General features: G+C 41.7%; 1 protein-coding gene across 5 annotated transcripts in view; it reads right to left on the bottom strand.

Moving 5' to 3' along the window:
- STAT1 (signal transducer and activator of transcription 1) overlaps nucleotides 1-20,417 on the bottom strand; it is a 1,320,138-nt gene that overhangs the window by 191,398 nt on the left and 1,108,323 nt on the right. For all 5 annotated transcript variants that reach the window (XM_056535944.1, XM_056535945.1, XM_056535942.1 and 2 more), the window contains one exon: nucleotides 14,608-14,747. In XM_056535944.1, coding sequence (XP_056391919.1) covers nucleotides 14,608-14,747 — 140 coding nt within the window. The remainder of the gene's footprint in view (nucleotides 1-14,607; nucleotides 14,748-20,417) is intronic.

Here is a 20,417-nt window from a genome sequence, read left to right as displayed (position 1 = left end):
CACAAATATTGCACTGTGCCCACTACATAATATGACAATCCATGTATGTACACAGCAAAAAAAAAAAAAACGCTAAATAAATAAATAAATGATGATAAATAGTACATAAGTAATAATAGACAAAAAATAATGTTCTATACAGGGTACCCCGAACAGTAAAGATATATGCACAATATGCACTAGGTAAATAGAAAGTAAAGGGCCATATGGTAAGTACTGAATACAAAATTAAGAGGGATCAATCCCGTTCACAATGGATACAATGCTCCCCCACCTCACCCTTCAACATGTTTCACCTCTGCCATTTCTAGGAGCGGTGAGGTAGGAGGAGCTATAGGGCCTTAAATACCTGTAATAAATCCCGACTGGCAATAGAAAATATGCATGGAGCCATTACCGGACACTGACTTTCCTGCATTCGTGCCCCTGCGTGAGCCAGATGCACATTACACAAGGCGCTGGCAAGGACGCTGGTTTGCATCATTGCCGGAGCCCTGCAACGTCACATGTACAGAAGGGCTGATCATGATAAGGGGGTAAATAGTACATATATAGGAACAGCAGTTAATCCATAACATAACAACTAGAGATGAGCGAACTTTTAAAAAATTTGATTCGGACGATTCGCCGAACTTTCGGAAAAGGTTTGTTTCGATCCAAATTTTTTTGTGGCAAATCTATATTAAAATAGGCTATTTCTAGCCTACAGGCAGCCTCAATAGCGGTATAGAACACTTTGCTGTGTTCTAACACGCATATGGAGTTGCTGGGGTAGTGAAATAATACTGTTGTTCAGAATAACATGCAGATTACCGGCATCGCTTTTAGAATCACTGCGGCACAGCAGCACAATGACAGAGCCTGGTGGTGGCATCAGTGTGAGGAGACCATATAGTGGCTGAATGGCACAACGTGGAGGTGTTGGCAGCATGAGGAGACCATATAGTGGCTGAATGACACAGCTTGGATGAGGCTGAAGCATGAGGACACCATATAGTGGCTGAATGACAAAGCAAGGAGTTGTTGGCAGCATGAGGACACCATATAGTGGTTGAATGACACAACGTGGAGGTGTTGGCAGCATGAGGAGACCATATAGTGGCTGAATGACACAGCGTGGAGGTGTTGGCAGCATGAGGAGACTATCTATGATAACATTTTAATACCCAGGCCCAACAGCGGCATCAGTAAACCATATATTGACACAGCCTGGAGTTGGCTGATGCATGAGTACACACAAGGGCTTCACAATCCCTAAGAAAAAACACAACAATTTTTGAAGAAGATTTTGGATAGCGGGTGCAACCTGTGATAAAATTTTAATTTCCCAGACCCAGGCCAAGCAGCCGCATCAGTAAACCATATATTGCCTGAATGACACAGCCTGGAGTTGGCTGATGTATGAGTACACACCAGGGCTTCACAATCCCTAAGAAAAAACACAACAATTTTTGAAATTTTTGAAGAAGAGTTTGGATATCGGGTGCTACCTATGATAAAATTTGAATTCCCAGACCCAGGCCCAGAAGCAGTATCAGTAAACCGTATATTGCCTGAATGACAAAGCCTGGAGTTGGCTGATGCACGAGTACACACCAGAGCTTCACAATCCCTAAGAAAAAACAAAACAATTTTAGAAATTTTTTAATTAGATTTTGGATAACGGGTGCTACCTGTGATAAAATTTGAATTTCCCAGACTCAGGCCCAGCAGCGGCATCAGTAAACCATATATTGCCTGAATGACACAGCCTAGAGTTGGCTGATGCATGAGGAGACCATTGAAATGTCAGATTTTTTTATTTGAAATTGAAATCAAACTTTAACCCCTTAAGGACTCAGCCCATTTTGGCCTTAAGGACTCAGACACTTTAAATTTTACGTTTTCATTTTTTCCTCCTCGCCTTCTAAAAATCATAACTCTTTTATATTTTCATCCACAGACTAGTATGAGGGCTTGTTGTTTGCGCGACCAGTTGTCCTTTGTAATGACATAACTCATTATATCATAAAATGTATGACGCAACCAAAAAACACTATTTTTGTTGGGAAATTAAAAAGAAAAACGCAATTTTGCTAATTTTGGAAGGTTTCGTTTTCACGCCGTACAATTTATGGTAAACATGACATGTGTTCTTTATTCTGAGGGTCAATATGATTAAAATGATACCCATTATTACGTACTTTTCTATTATTGTTGCGCTTAAAAAAATCACAAACTTTTTAACCAAATTAGTACGTTTATAATCCCTTTATTTTGATGACCTCTAACTTTTTTATTTTTCCGTATAAGCGGCGGTATGGGGGCTAATTTTTTGCGCCATGATCTGTACTTTTTTTTGATACCACATTTGCATATAAAAAACTTTTAATAAATTTTTTATAATTTTTTTTAATAAAATGTATTAAAAAAGTAGCAATTTTGGACTTTTTTTTTTTCGTTCACGCCGTTCACCGTTCGGGATCATTAACATTTTATTTTAATAGTTCGGACATTTACGCACGCGGTGATACCAAATATGTCTATAAAATTTATTTTTTACGCTTTTTGGGGGTAAAATAGGAAAAAACGGACGTTTTACTTTTTTTATTGGGGGAGGGGATTTTTCACTTTTTTTTTTTACTTTTACTTTTACATTTTTTTTACACTTGAATAGTCCCCATAGGGGACTATTCATAGCAATACCATGATTGCTAATACTGATCTGTTCTATGTATAGAACATAGAACAGATCAGTGTTATCGGATATCTTCTGCTCTGGTCTGCTCGATCACAGACCAGAGCAGAAGACGCCGGGAGCCGGAATGAGGAAGGTGAGGGGACCTCCGTGCGGCGTTCTGAATGATCGGATCCCCGCAGCAGCGCTGCGGGCGATCCGATCATTCATTTAAATCGCGCACTGCCGCAGATGCCGGGATCTGTATTGATCCCGGCACCTGAGGGGTTAATGGCGGACGCCCGCGAGATCGCGGGCGTCGGCCATTGCCGGCGGGTCCCTGGCTGTGATCAGCAGCCGGGATCAGCCGCGCATGACACGGGCATCGCTCTGATGCCCGTGGTTATGTACAGGATGTAAATGTACGTCCTGGTGCGTTAAGTACCACCGCACCAGGACGTACATTTACGTCCTGCGTCCTTAAGGGGTTAAATTTGTGTGTGGGTACGAAGGATCAAATCTAACAAGCCCCCACAAGGCTCATGTGGCCGTGAGATGTAGGCGCAACGTCTCCATTGCCCTCACCGGCCATTGTTTCCAACACTTTTCGCCAAGGCAAACCATGTGAAGAACAGCGTGACACAGCTCTGCCCTGCACATATGGTATGCTGAAGGGCCACTGAGACTTGTCCAGGCAGTGGAGGTTTAGGACACAGTGGAGGATGTGGAGGAGGAGTCGCACACTGTCACAGGACCAACGGGCTGACAGAGTGAAGCAGGAACCAGCATGAGTACATAAGAGGGGTTCACAACCCCTAAAATTAAAAGGTGAACTTTGAAATCTCTATTGAAGATGCATGTTAGGTAGTGCTACCATCCAAAAATGTAAGGCCCAAGCCGTGAAGCATCAGTAAGCCAAGTAATTCCTGAAAGACACAGGCGCAGGCATCAGAAGTACACCCGAGGGTTTCATAACCCCTTTACATTGCAAGATCAAGGTTGAAATTTCAATCAAGCTAGTGCTAAATATCACAAACTTTGAGGGCCAAGGCCAGAAGCAGCATTAAGTAAATTAGTTCCAGATAAAAACAGTCAGGAAAAGGCATCTGCAGTACACCGGGGGATTTAATAAGCAATAAGATTGAAATATCAATTAATTCAAGGATTTTAATTATTTAACTCAAGATAACCTGACAGCAGATTCTAGACTATATGGTGTCTGAATGCCACATCCTTGAGGTGGCTGAAACAATGGGAAGCCATTATGGCTCACACACATAGGAAATAGGTACATCCAAAGAAGCAAAAAGTAAATGCTTCGAGGATTTTAATGATTTTACTCGAGATCACCAGATAGCAGATTCTATCTCAGAAATTCAGACAGGCACTCCAATTTTAATATAAAGTAAAAAGGACAACCTTTAGACACTCTCATTAAAAGTGGATAACAGTGTTGAGTCACATGACACAGCAGTCAGCTGTAGCCCAGTTCCATCAAATAAAGGCTTGCACAAAATTGAGATTCCCACAATAAAGAATAATGTAGGATGAGAAGACAGGCTTCGATGGAATGCCGGCTTTCAAATGGCACAGGACATAGTCGAACCAACAGGTGGGTAAAGTGCTAGAGTCGTTTATTCTCCCAACAAGCAACGCGTTTCACTGCTACAGCAGCTTCATCAGGCATAACAAGGAACATATGGGTAGTGAATTTATACTGGTGTTAAGGAGATACGTAAGAACAAAGGGAGGGGATGGGGAAATGGATGAATGGGAAAGAAGGAAGGAAAGGAGTAAGGAGATACGTAAGAACAAAGAGAGGGGATAGGGAAATGAATGAATAGGAAAGAAGGGAGTATCCTTATCACCAGGTAAATTACAACATACAGGTACATATATCAAAAAACATATATATTTCAGTATGAGATAAAAAATAATATTAAATAAAATCTACATTAGAATATGTATCTGAAAATAAAATAAGATCATAGTGAATGAGAAAAATAGACGAAGGGACGATACTTAGCGGACATTCTCTATGGTCTCATTCAGACCATGCGGATTTAAAGTAGAATGTGTAAACATTCAATATGATCCGCGATTAATTTACTGCTGAAAACTATGAGGTCTGGAAGAAGGAATGGATTCTAAGATGATTAAGCGCAAAGATGAGATGTCACTTTTATGGACTAGAGTAAAGTGACTTGATACACTATGAAGTGTGAATTTGTTCTTGATATTAGATCAATGTTTTGACACGTGGCAACGTACTGTTTGAGTTGTGCATCCGATATATTGGATATTACAGCTACAAGATAGCATGTATATAGCATATTGGGTATTACAGTTAAGACATTGTTTATTATTAAAAATGTTTTTGTATAAAAAGAACAGAATTTATCTACAAATGGATCCATCATGCCACAGCATAAGCAACGAGTTTTATTGCACGGTGAACATCCCATACTAGATCATCATTTTCATTATATGCCCTGCTGACAAGGGGGGTGGCATAACCATTCTTAACCGAGGGGACTATATCCTTGTGTCTCATAGAATTCTGTCCGATACAAATTATTATATAATTTTTTCTTCAGATCCCTCTAAAAAATGTCATGAAATTTACACTAATAATATTAATACAGCATCAAACAAAAACATTTTCAATAAACAAGAATTATCTTTTCTCACAATAAAACATTTTTCTTTATCTAATTTTTATTATTTACCCAAACTACATAAAAATCCAGCAAATCCCTCGGGCTGACCTATTATTTCAGGTATCTCTTCATTAACTTCTAATTTGTACCATTTTGTGGATTTATTTTTACAACCTTATGTTTTAAATTTACCCTCTTATCTCAGAGACTCTTCTCAACTTATTTCAGAATTACAACAGATTCATTTACCATCTTCATATTCTTTTTTGACACTTGATGTTTGTTCTTTATATTCTAATATTGACACCGATTTAGGTTTGCAAGTCATCAAAGACATCTTATTTGGTGACAGCTCTCTTTATCCTGACCAAGCATCTTTTTTGTTAGAATTGATTTCATTTATTCTCAAACATAACATCTTTTCCTTTGATGATGTCATCTATCAACAGATTAGGGGCTGTGCTATGGGGACGCGCTTCGCCCCCAGTTATGCAAATCTGTTCATGGGGGCATTCAAGGCCGTCCACATAACACAGTCCCTGATCTATTCACCATTTTTTTAATTTTTCCGGTGTTTCATTGATGATTTATTTTTTCTTTGGATAGGCACAGAAACACAAGCGCATGACTTTGTTAACTATCTAAATTCCAACACTTGGGGTTTACAATTCACTATCAATTTTTCCCATACCAATATACATTTTTTAGATTTGGATATCAATAATCATACAGGTCAAATACATACCAGAACCCACTTTAAAACTGTTGATGTGAATAGTTTCTTAGATTACACCAGTGCTCATTATCCCAGTTGGTTAAGAGGAGGTCCCTATGGCCAGTACCTAAGAATTCGTAAAAACTGCACCACTGATCATGATTTTTCGTTACAGGCACAAATATTAAAACAACGATTTTTATCAAAAAAATACCCAGATTCACTACTCACACAAGCATACCATAATGTCAAAAATAAAACACAGACAGATCTTTCCACCATTACACAACAGAAAAAAGATAAAAAAACAATCCAATCAGTTCAAATATAATTTAATTACTAATTATAATAGAGAGGCCCCTGTGATACATAACATCTTCAAACGTAATTGGCACATCATTTGGATTCCGATACTCAAGGATATAGCCCCCCCCTTACCTGGTATTACATATCGGAGATCCAAAAATTTACAAAATTTACTTGCTCCCAATAGATTAAAAAATCCCTTACATACTAATACTGTATCTATCCCCTCTAGTATGGGACGTTCACCGTGCAATAAAACTCGTTGCTTATGCTGTGGCATGATGGATCCATTGATAAATTCTGGTCTTTTTCTACAAATTTTTTTTTTAATATTAAACAATGTCTTAACTGCAATACCCAATATGCTATATACATGCTATCTTGTAGCTGTAATATCCAATATATCGGACGCACAACTCAAACAGTACGTTGCCGCATGTCAAAACATCGATCTAATATCAAGAACAAATTCACACTTCATAGTGTGTCACGTCACTTTACTCTAGTCAATAAAAGTGACATCTCATCTTTGCGTTTAATCATCTTAGAATCCATTCCTTCTACCAGACCTAATAGTTTTCAGCAGTTAATTAATCACGGATCATATTGGATATTTACACTTTCTACTTTAAATCCGCATGGTCTGAATGAGACCATAGAGAATGTCCGCTAAGTATCGTCCCTTCGTCTATTTTTCTCATTCACCATGATCTTATTTTATTTTCAGATACATATTCTAATGTAGATTTTATTTAATATTATTTTTTATCTCATACTGAAATATATATGTTTTTTGATATATGTACCTGTATGTTGTAATTTACCTGGTGATAAGGATACTCCCTTCTTTCCCATTCATTCATTTCCCTATCCCCTCCATTTGTTCTTACGTATCTCCTTACTCCTTTCCTTCCTTCTTTCCCATTCATCCATTTCCCCATCCCCTCCCTTTGTTCTTACATATCTACTTAACACCAGTATAAATTCACTACCCATATGTTCCTTGTTATGCCTGATGAAGCTGCTGTAGCAGTGAAATGCGTTGCATATTGGGAGAATAAACGACTCTAGCACTTTACCCACCTGTTGGTTCGACTATGTCCTGCGCCATTTGAAAGCCGGCATTCCATCGAAGCCTGTCTTCTCATCCTCCATTGTTTAGCCCGGCTGGCTGCAGACATTACATGCGCTCACCATTGTTGTGTATGTGGTTACACAACTTCCCCAGGTGAGCCTCTTTGCTACTTGCACTTATACCCCACGGGTCTCTCTTTTATTACACCATGGAGCACTATATTTCTTATTTTTTATAACAATAAAGAATAGACTGAATAAAAAAAGTCTAACTTCAGTGTTTATTAAAAGGTGTACTAGAAGAATTCAATCGTTCTCTCAGAAGAAAATATTAAAGTTGTTTTAGGTATGTTGTCTGACCTTTGTGTTAGAACAAGTGCATATCCAAGAGTCCAGAAGACTCTATAATGCATGACGGTGGACTACAAAAAGACATTCTTCTCTAAAGTAATGTTTTCTGACATAAAGAAGCAGAGTTCATCCCTCACCGTGTTATTTTGGGAAAATTTTAATTAAAAAATCACACACAACAAGCGTTCCATGGTGTCATGGTTAGTACTCTGGAAAATTCAAGTTTACTTCTGAGAAAATTATCAGAAAATTTGAAAAAAAATGAACCCAAGAGGGTTTAATAACCCCATACATTGCACAATACATATTTAAATTAAGCATGTATGTATCTAGTCCAAAAATCAAAAAATTTAAGGCCCAAGTCTAGAAGCATCAGTAATCCAAGTAGTTCCTGAAAGACACAGTCAGGAAAAGGCATCAGCAGGACACAAGAAGATTTCATAACACCTAAGATTGAAAGATCAATGTTGAAATCTCAATTAAGCATGTATGTAAGCTAGTGAAAAACATCCAAATTTAAGGCCCAAGCCCAGAAGCATCAATAAGCCAAGTAGTTCCTGAAACACACAGTCAGGAGCAGGCATCAGCAGTACACAAGAGGGTTTCATAACCCCTTACATTTAAAGATCAATGTTGAAATTCGCATTAAGCATGTATTTAGTTACTGCTAAACTTCCAAAAATTAAAGGCACAAGGCCAGAAGCATCAGTGAGGCAAGTAGTTGCTGAAAGAGACACAGTCAGGAGCAGGCATTCGCAGTAGCCAAGAGGGTTTCATAACCCTAATTGATAACCCAATAGGGTTTCATAACCATAATTGTGAAGTGTTGGTGTAGCAGCATGGTTAATCTACTCTGAGGCATCTGGCATTGGTGGCTGGAAATACTGGCTGATCCATCCCTGATTCTTCTTGAAAAAGGTCAGTCTCAGACCTGCAAGTGGATGGACCATGTCGCCGGCATCGGCGAACTGACTACGTAGGATCTCTCTGTAGTAGGTCGGTTTGTCCTCCCTCTCAGTGGGTGTAAAAAAGGCCCCCATTCTAGGACGGTAGCGAGGGTCCAATGAGGTGGAGAGCCAGAAGTCATCCCACTGACGAATTTTGACAATTCAGGGGTCACTACGCAAGCAACTGAGGGACTACCTGCCTCCATCTCCACTGCATACTGCCACGGTGTGTCTGGGTCCTCTGTCTCGCCTTCCTCATAACCCTCTAGCTCCTCTGGCTGCTCCTGCTCCTCCTATCCTGTCCGATGACTAGAAACACCAGCCATCTAATCCAACCTAAACTGTGCTCCACTCTGCCCCTCATCCTCCTCCTCCAGTTCAGCTCATGTAGCCTGTAGATGTAGGCGCAACGTCTCCATTGCCGTGACCAGCCATTGTTTCAATCATTTGTTGTAGGAAATGTAGGAGTGGAGTTACGTCGTTAATGCCGAAATCAAGGCGACTTACAAATAATGTGGCTTCCTCAAAGGGCCTCAGCAAACAGCAGGTGTCACGTATGAGCTGCCACTGGTTCACATTGAAGTTACACAGGGGAGTACTCCTATCTGCTTGAATTATCAAGAAATCGGTGATGGCTTTTCTTTGTTCGTATAGTCTGTCCAACATATGGAGGGTGGAATTCCAACGTGTGGCAACGTCACAAATAAGACTATGTTGTGGGATACCGTTCTGATGCTGCATCTCAAGGAGGGTGTGCTTTGCGGTGTAGGAGTGGCTGAAGTGCATGCACAGTTTCCTTGCCATTTTCAGGATGTTTTGCAAATGGGGTGAAGACTTCAGGAAGTGCTTGACAACCAGATTCAACACATGTGCCATGCAGGGCGCATGTTTCACACACTTCCTTGTTGCAGCACGGACACGATGCTCTTCCTGTTGTCGGTCACTATGGTTCCCATTTCCAGATTTCGTGGAGTAAGCCATACTTGGATTTCTTGACGAATGAATTTTAGCAGTACCACCCCTGTGTGACTCCGTTCGCCAAGGCAAACCATGTGAAGAACAGCTTGACACCAACGTGCCCTACACACATGGTACGATGAAGGGCCACCGAGATTTGGACATGCAGTGGAGGCCGAGAATACGGTGGAGGATGAGGAGGCAGAGTCGCACACTGTCACAGGACCAACTGCCTGAGAGCGAGAGCATGGAGGAGGAAGCGGTGTGACCTGTCCAAGTTGCTGTTGTGGCTGTGAAGGAACCACATTTACCCAGTGTGCCGTAAAAGACAAGTATTGTCCCTGCCCGTACTTACAGCTCAACACGTTGGCGCTGCCGTGCATTTTTTAACACACCGACAGGCTCAAGGACTGGCCCACCTTCTCTTGTACAAACTTATGCAGGGCTGGTACTGCCTTATTCGCAAAGAAATGATGGCTTGGGACTCTCCACTTCGGCTTGGCACAAGCCATCAATTCTCTGAAAGGTGCAGAGCCCACCACTTCAAAAGGGAGGGACTGCAGCACCAGCAACTTGGACAGGAGCACATTCAACTTCTTCGTCGTTGGATCAGTGGGCACATACTGTTGTCTCTTGGACATGGCTTCGTCAATGGATTGTTGGCAGAATGGCTGACTAAAACCGGGAGAAGCAGGAGCATCTGGAGCGACTGAAGAGGGTTTGAAACACAGCTCCCTTCGGCTGAGGTGGTGGAGCCTTGGCTGGATGAAGAAGGGAGCGGATGGCCACTGGGTGATGCAGCAGGCTGGACCACTACATCGGAGCCACGGTTCTCCCAGGCCGTTTTATGTTGGCGAAGCATGTGTTGACGCAGGGCCGTGGTGCCGATATTGGGACCCTGGCCACGCTTCACCTTCTGCCGACATATCTTGCATGTGGCTACATGAACCTCCTCCGGATGCCTGATGAAAAACTGCCACACCGCCGAGTAGCTGATTTTCCCACCTACAGTCCGCACTAATTGACTGCTACTGGCACCGTCTCCAGGAACCCTGTTCCACTACCTCCCGGAAAGGTAGGCTGCCGCGAAGCAGGTGGTTTCCCCCGGGCACGTTTGGCTCTAGAATTTCCACTCCTGCCACCATGCAACCTGCAACTCTCTTCTCCTGATGATGATGAAGCCCCTTCTGCACCCGGCTCCTAATTGCGATCGGCTTCATCATCATCAACAGGTGTCTGCATGTCACTGATGTCCTCCTCAGGTTCCCCAACAGTGTCTGCTTCAGGACCCTGAACCCTGGCAACACCGCCTCCCACGTCACTCTCCGCATCACTACTTGGTGATGTCTCCTCCCCTTCTTGGCTGGGCAGTAGCTGCTGACTGTCCTCTATTTGATCGTCCTCAGTGAATAGTGGAGCATAAGATACTTCTCTAGGAGATGGAACAGCATAGGACAAAGGCAATGGGAGGACAGGGACTGCTCCTGGGCCATGCCAACTGAGGGTTGTGTCTGAGGAACCCACCGACTGTTGACTGGGGGTGTCAGATGTCACTTGTGATGAAGTGGATGAGCGTGTTAACCAATCGACAATGGCAGGTGGGTTGCTGGTCGAGACACAACCGCTGGCTGATAACGGGAGCTCAGGCCTCTCGCTGCAACTCTTGTTGCCACTCGCCCCTAGTCTGCTGCCAACTCTGCCTGAACTATTTAGGCCTCTGCCACTCCTCTGTGCACTTCTACCTGGCACTTCTCTGCCTGACATACTTAGTGCGTATATGAGGGTATTACAATACGCTTCACTACTCTTTAAACAGTATCTTTAGCAGCAGGTTATTACTTTTGACTGTCCTTTAACAGTATGTAGGCTCTAGACAAAATGGTACACTACTTGCATGTAGGTATGCGGTATGTACTGATGAGGGCAGAAAATGCGCAACAATACGCAGAAAAAAATCTGTATTTTTGTAAAACATCTGCCGGTGAGTACTATTGTTTGGACTTTCACAGTATGTAGGCCCTTGACAGATTAACAGGTACAAAATGGTACACTACTTGGATGTACATATGCGGTATGCACTGATGAGGGCAGAAAAATGCGCTTCAATGAGCCTAAAAACTCTGTAATTTTTGTAAAACACCAGCCGGTGAGTACTATTGTTTGGACTTTCACAGTATGTAGACCCATGACAAATTAACAGGTACAAAATGGTACACAACTTGGATGTACTTATGCTGTATGCACTGATGAGGGTAAAAAAATGCGCAACAATACGCAGAAAAAATTCTGTATTTTTGTAAAACACCAGCCGGTGAGTACTATTGTTTGGACTTTCACAGTATGTAGGCCCTTGACAGATTAACAGGTACAAAATGGTACACTACTTGGATGTACGTATGCGGTATGCACTGATGAGGGCAGAAAAATGCGCTTCAATGAGCCTAAAAACTCTGTAATTTTTGTAAAACACCAGCCGGTGAGTACTATTGTTTGGACTTTCACAGTATGTAGACCCATGACAAATTAACAGGTACAAAATGGTACACTACTTGGATGTACTTATGCTGTATGCACTGATGAGGGTAAAAAAATGCGCAACAATACGCAGAAAAAAATCTGTATTTTTGTAAAACACCAGCCGGTGAGTACTATTGTTTGGACTTTCACAGTATGTAGGCCCTTGACAGATTAACAGGTACAAAATGGTACACTACTTGGATGTACGTATGCGGTATGCACTGATGAGGGCAGAAAAATGCGCTTCAATGAGCCTAAAAACTCTGTAATTTTTGCAAAACACCAGCCGGTGAGTACTATTGTTTGGACTTTCACAGTATGTAGACCCATGACAAATTAACAGGTACAAAATGGTACACTACTTGGATGTACTTATGCTGTATGCACTGATGAGGGTAAAAAAATGCGCAACAATACGCAGAAAAAAACTGTATTTTTGTAAAACACCAGCCGGTGAGTACTATTGTTTGGACTTTCACAGTATGTAGGCAATTGACAGATTAACACGTACAAAATGGTACACTACTTGGATGTACGTATGCGGTACGCACTGATGACGGCAGAAAAATGCGCAACAATACGTAGGACTTTCCCTGTATCTAGACTTGTTACAGATACAAAATAGTAGATTGCTTTGATGTAGGCATGTGGTATGCACATATGAAGGCAGACAAATGCACTACAGTCCGCTGAAAGAACGTATTTGTGAACAGCAGCAGGACACAACAGTGCAGCACCACAAAAAAAAGAAAACAGGGATTAAACCCTAAATTGCACTCTGTCACAGAGTGTTAAGAATGGTGTGCACTGGTTTTTATACAGTCTACACACAATTCTAAGCAGCAGATGATTAGTGGAGCAAAAAAAGCACAGAATTGTGCTGAAAAATTAGGTGATAAGGTGGTTCATAAAGTTCAGGCAGCTTGTTGATATGTATGAGGCAACGAAAATCTATCTGCAACTCTCTGATGAGATGCTCAATAACGTGAATAGGAGGTTTATATATCGTAAGATGCTTCTCAGTGAGAACACCAAAGCATTGCACTCCTGTCTGTCCACAATGCTGATGTGACTAGCAGTTGCCAGTGGTACGCTGTGGTATAAGCAATTCACACATACGCAGTCCCGTCCTCTCTCTCTCTGAGTGCATGGATGAAATGAGCAGCAGCAAGATGGCTGCCGATTATATAGGGCTGTGACATCACAGGGGTCAATGAATGCTGATAGGCTGCATCTCGCATGTGATTCAGGGTCATCCCGCCTACTTCCCTTCCCGCCGTACTTTCTCGCCCTCCCATAATCCCATCCCCATGTACTCACATGTGGATCCGCCATTTTCAGGTCTCCTTTAGCTGGGAACGCTGTAAAATGGAATTTAATGAAGGGAATCGCAGCGATATTCGCATTTGTTGCGAATCGAATATTTCATGAAATTCGTAACAAATTCGGGTTCATCAGCTTCGATTCGCTCATCTCTAATAACAACTTACCAATATCAGCATAATTCACAATAAGCATATATAAAAAAAAACATGATTTATGCAATTGAAGAATTGATATGATATAAGTGTAAATAAAAATGTATTTAATTCATACAATATAAACTCAATGTAAAAATACAAGGAAATATAAAATAAAAAATGAAAAATGTACAAAGTGTGTATGAGAGTGATGGAAATGGAATATAAATAAGTAAAATGTGTAGAGTAGTGCATGAAGAGTGATGAAAAAAACTAAATGAAAAAAAACTAAAAGAAAAATATAGGAATGTGAATTTAAATAAAGTGAATAAATGAATGAATGCAAATGATTAGAAAAAAAAAAAAGATGAACCTCTCCTAGGTATTTATATTTAGCTAGACTAACATATCTACATTTATAGAATGTGGTTGTGAGTGATTCATCATATGCACAATTTGTAAACATTCGGTATATATTATGTAAGATCCTTCTATGTATAATGTTGTTTACCATGTAACCATTATAATTGATAGAGGGGAGGAGCTATGTATAACCAATTGGGGGAGGGTGTGCTTTATAAAAATATTGCACTTCCGAAACACCGTTCTGGGGTATCAAATAAACTTCATGCAAGTTGAGCTGGGTATCTTTTTATTTGTTTGCTTTAGTTCATCTGGTTCAAAAGGCACCTTTTCCATATGATACCTTATCTATATTTTAATAAAATACATTTATTTCCTTGATATAGCACAATGTGATTCTCCTGAATTTTAACTGTGTGGCTGATAGCAAAATTGCTGCTTATGATTACTGATCATGGTTATTATAATGCATTAGGTATTATACCCTCACTAGCCTTCTTAGAATAGTTAGCAAAAAATGTATGCTAAGGCATTTCAATCACCCCAGACATCTAAAAGATATATAAAATATGTATACATTTGCAAAGATTATTTGTCTTACCATTTTGTGATATCTCAACCCAGGTAAAAGTGATTGCTCCCTCTTTGCTGCTTTCACTGAACCTCAATAAAAATGTTCCTGGAGGTTTTTCTTTCAACAGGGCACGTTCTCTTTCCTTACTAATGAAGCCCACAATGCATCTATCAATACAAAATTGATTATGCTATTACTTACACAAACGAAATACATAAAATAAATGACAATCTTAAATGCATAAAATCTAGGTTATAGAATTTAGAATTCTGGTTCCTGTGACAAGTTTTCTCGGCAGGAGATGTCCACTCAGCCAATCACTGGCTTAGGCAGGTAACCACTTTGGTAAGTTTTGCATACCTGGAGCCAAAACTGACATGTTTCAGATATTTACAATAATAGTGCTAAAGGGGTTATCCACCATAAGGTGATTTTTATATGTACCTGCTAGACAGTATTACACATGCTTAGGAAGGATCTGCGCTTGTCTTGGGACTAAATGGCTATGTTGTGAGTCCACCATAACACTGTAGCTAGCTTTTTGTGGACTGGTATTTCCTGTTTGAGTTTTTCTTTTTTGACTACAAATCCCACAATTCCATTTTCCTCCCTCCCAAACATCAGCCACCCCACCCACTGAAACATAAATGAGCTGAATCCATTCAAAAGACCTGTTGTTTTCAATCAGGGTGCCTACAGCTGTTGCATTAGTTGCAGATTGATCTCTCTCCCACCAAGCGATCGCTCCACCCATTGAATCAGACAGGCTCCCTGTCATCAGCTGACTAGTGAGTCAGGTCTCGGCCGCATTGCAAGCTGGGAAAAATCTGAGACAACAGTAATTTTATATGCTGTTAAAAATAAATATTGGGGTGAAAATCATAGAAGAATTGTGAGAAAACCATCACACACAGGTACAGACACTATATTAAGAACTATACTAACTTTACAGCCCCTGTAGCATAGTCAAATGAAAAAAATTCCTGGAACACCCCTTTAACCCCTTAAGGAGCATGGACGTACGTGTACGTCTAAGCTCCTTGGTAGTTAAGGACTAAGGATGTACGCGTACGTCCGTGGGTATTTCGGTCCCTGCCGCACGCTAGACGGGGACTGAATCGGGGTGACTGCTGATATCAATCAGCAGTCACCCCGTGCAAATGCCCAGGGGGGCATCAGACCCCCCCATGTTTGCGATCGCCACAAATCGCAGGTGAAATCACACCGGCGATTTGCCGAGATTTCGGTGATGACCCGGAGATACATGGTGATCGGGAGTGTAGGATACACCCCAATCAACTCCTGTATCTATGTGGAGGTGGCGATTTCGTCGAACCACCAGCCCCCCCAGGATCGCGGCCAATAGCAGCTGGCAGGGGAGGGGTCAACCACCTCTTCTCGCAGCTCTGCCGGCTAACTGAGTTCAGTCAGCAGTCAGAGCTGCAAGAAGGAGCTGTGGACCCCCCCTCAGGACAGAAGAAGCCCCTTTAGAGCAGGGACAGCATACAGAACAGAGAAAGGTAGGAGTAAAAAAAAGTGAAAGCTAAAAAAAAAAAGATAAAAAAATCCCCCCCCCCCGAACCTAATAGGTCCTCAAGGGTCCGCCACAGTTTTTTTAGTGTGACCTGGGTCCTATTAGGGGTTCAGGGTGCTGCGATTTGCCCCACTTTTTTGGCCACAGCTGTTTCCCCCCCCCCCCATATAACGGTGTGTGATTTCTAATCACACACCGTTATATCTAAAGTTACGCCAAACACACACTACATACTTCCCAGCCCTCGTGCTGCATATGGGCCTGGTCAAAAAGCCCAGTGTCAGACAGTACTGGAGTCATAGGCGTGCGCACGGGGTGTGCCGGGTGTGCACAGGCACACCCTAATCACCGCGGCCCGCTGCTGCAGGACTTTTTTTTTTCTTTTCTCCCTACTAAACCCCAGCCCCACCGGACATCCCCGACAGTCACAATCATACATGATGGGGATGTAGTCCTGAGCTGTGAGCCTACATAATAATCCCCATCATGTATAGCAGCAGGTAGCAGGGATAGAGCGGCCGGAGCCGCAAATAAAAAAAAAATGCATTTTTAAACATCCGGTGTGCCCTGAAAGACTTTCAGGGCACACCGGATGTTTAAAAATGCTTTTTTTTTTAATTTGCGGAATTTGCGGCTCTATCCTCTGTCCTCCGGGCCGCTCTATCCCCCGTCCTCCGGGCCGCTCTATCCCCCGTCCTCCGGGCCGCTCTATCCCCCGTCCTCCGGGCCGCTCTATCCCCCGTCCTCCGGGCCGCTCTATCCCCCGTCCACCGGGCCGCTCTATCCCCCGTCCTCCGGGCCGCTCTTTTCCCCTTCCTCCGGGCCGCTCTATCCCCTGTCCTTCGGCCGCTCTATCCCCCCTTCATCTGGGCCGCTCTTTTCCCCTTCCTCCGGGCCGCTCTATCCCCCTTCCTCTGGGCCACTCTTTTCCCCTTCCTCCGGGCCGCTCCTCCCCCTTCCCTGGCCTCGCACACTGCTGCGCTAACGGAAGGCGCAGGGGCTGCCCCGCAGGGGCTGCCCCGCAGCTGCGCACGTCTCCTTCCATTCCTGGGATGATCCTCGCCGCAACTCCTGGCACCGAGTGTCCATTCCTCGGCGTGAGGAAGAAGTGGGCGATGGTGCAAAGTGTGCAGCAGATGGGAGTGGACGTGCCCGGCCTCTGACCCCAACATGGCTGCCGCAGGTAAGAAAAGTGCACAGACCGAGGACGGGAGGGGGGTGGGATGTGTGTATTATGTATGTATGGTGTGTATTATGTATGTATGTATGGTGTGTGTAATATGCATGTATGATGTGTGTAATATGTATGGTGTGTGTAATATGTATGTATGGTGTGTATTATGTATGTATGTATGATGTGTGTAATATGTATGTATGATGTGTGTAATATGTATGGTGTGTGTAATATGTATGTATGGTGTGTATTATGTATGTATTATGTATGTATTATATATGTATGATGTGTGCATGTGTATATTATGTATGTATGTATTATATATGTATGATGTTTGTATTTATGCATTATGTATGTATAATATATATATATATACACACACAATGCATAAATACAAACATCGTACATATATAATACATACATACATAATATACACATGCACACATCATACATATATAATACATACATAATACATATGCACACCATACATAATACATACACAAATCCATAATATATACACACATACACATCATACATAAATACATCATACATACACACATCATACATACACACATCATACATACACACATCATACATACAGTATGATGTATTTATGTATGATGTGTATATGTATATATTATGTATGGTGTGCGTATGTATGTATGATGCATGCATGTATTATATATGTATGATGTATGTATGTGTGTATATATATATATATATATATATATATGTGTGTGTAGGTTATGCATGTATGATGTGTGTATGTATTATATATGTATGATGTTTGTATGCATATAGTATGTATTTATGCATTATGTATGTGTGTGTGTGTATATATATATATATATATATATATATATATATATGTGTAGGTTATGCATGTATGATGTGTGTATGTATGTATGACATATGTATATGTATTATGAATCAGAACAAAAGAAAAAAGAAAGTTTCCTCCGGCTCTTCCAAGGATAACGGTGCTTGTAGTATTAAACCATCAAATCTTTAATCTGTATGCAGTATAAATAGAAAAAGGTGACATCATAAAAGAAAAGTGAAACTCCAGTGCGTTTGGGCTACATATAGCCATGATTAAGAGCGACATTTTGCTCAAAACGTGTTGGAGTTTCGCTTCTCTTTTATGATTGATGTCACCTTTTTCTATTTTTAATGCATACAGATTAAAGGTTTGATGGTTTAATACTACAAGCACCTTGAAAGAGGTAACTTTCTTTTTTCCTTTGTTCTGATACACGGGACATGGCCCACTCTCTGCAGTCCGTGCTCTTCTACCAGCAAATATACTAAAAACTACTACAGCACCGACCTCGTAGCTGAAATAACATTTTTTTAATGTATTATGTATATATTTTATATTATGTATGTATTATGTGCCCAATCCCCCACACAGCACCCATAGCACCCCTCAGACACACAGCACCCCTCAAACACACACACACAGCACCCCCCCCCCCCCCCACACACACACACAGCACCCCCCCCCCCCCCCACACTCACACACACACACAGCACCCCCAGTGCAACATAATGGGAGTTGTAGTTTTGGTCACCATATATTGTATCAGGGCATGCTGGGAATTGTAGTTGGTAACTGAAAATCCCAGCATTGCATTCCTTGAAGGAATGCAATGCTGGGAGGTGCAGTTACCAACTACAATTCCCAGCATGCCCTGATACAATCTATGATGACCAAAACTACAACTCAACACATCTTGCACTATATAGGAGTACAATTTAGATTATGGTGCAACATCCTGGGAGTCCTAGTTTTGGGTCAGCTGCAGACCCAAAACTACAACGTGCACGCTGCTCCAAGCTTGCTGGGTGCCGCATCACTTTTTCAACCAATCTGGTGCAAAAAAAATTCTATTTGGAATATTCCCCCCTCTGTGCCCCCATCTTATAGTAAAAGCATTCTTATGTTTGCCAAGTAAAGAAAAACATGACTTTTACCATTCAACTTACAATTTTTTTTCAAATCCACATCAAATGCCGCCCTATAAACACCAGCAAACATACACACAAGTGGGAGGTCTAGTCAGGGCTGGTGCATGGATTTTTGACACTCTAGGCAAAACCTAATTTTGACAACCCTTTGGCTCCGCCCATTGAACCCCTTGGCAAATATAAGATCAGGGGTAGAATTAGTCCCGTAAGCCTCATGGTAAATTCTAGACTTGTCCTCCTCCCTACAATTATAACTATACTGCACCTAATGTGGGGGAACTATATTGCACCTAATGTGGGGGAACTGTACTGCACCTAATGTGGGAACTGTACTGCACCTAATGTGGGGGAACTGTACTGCACCTAATGTGGGGGAACTATATTGCACCTAATGTGGGGGAACTGTATTGCACCTAATGTGGGGAACTGTACTGCACCTAATGTGGGGGAACTGTGCTGCACCTAATGTGGAGGAACTGTGCTACTAACCTAATGTGGGGGAACTATACTACCACCTAATGTGGGGGAACTATACTACCACCTAATGTGGGGGAACTATACTACCACCTAATGTGGGGGAACTATACTACCACCTAATGTGGGGGAACTATACTGCCAACCTAATGTGGGGGAACTGTACTACTAACCTAATGTGGGGGAACTATACTGCCAACCTAATGTGGGGGAAATATATTTCCATCCTAATGTGGGAGATTTATACTGCCAACCTAATGTGGGGGAACTATACAAAAATATAAAATTGTACTATTCTGATCCCTATAGCACTTTTATTTTTCTGTATATGGGGATGTATGAGGGTCATTTTTAGCGCTGTGATTTGTAGTTTTTATCGGTACCATTTTTTATTTATTTTTTGCTTTTTAGATATTTTTTTATGGTATTTGAAGTGACCAAAAAATGTGCTAATCTGATTAGTGCACTATTACAACTTTTGGGACCCCACTTCTGATTTTGCCCAGGGCCATGCTAAGCCTAAAACCGGCCCTGGATCCAATCCTCCTATACTATGCATGCAGGAGTGTGTGTGTGTATATGTATATATATATATATATATACATACATACATAAACACATGCGTGAGCGTAGTGAGTTTGTGCTTTAGGGTGCACACCCTAATGCAGTAGGCTGCGCACGCCT

Source organism: Hyla sarda, chromosome 8 (genome assembly GCF_029499605.1).
Source record: "Hyla sarda isolate aHylSar1 chromosome 8, aHylSar1.hap1, whole genome shotgun sequence".
In the NCBI taxonomy this organism is placed as follows: Eukaryota; Metazoa; Chordata; class Amphibia; order Anura; family Hylidae; genus Hyla; species Hyla sarda.
This window is presented reverse-complemented; position numbering and strand designations above follow the sequence as displayed.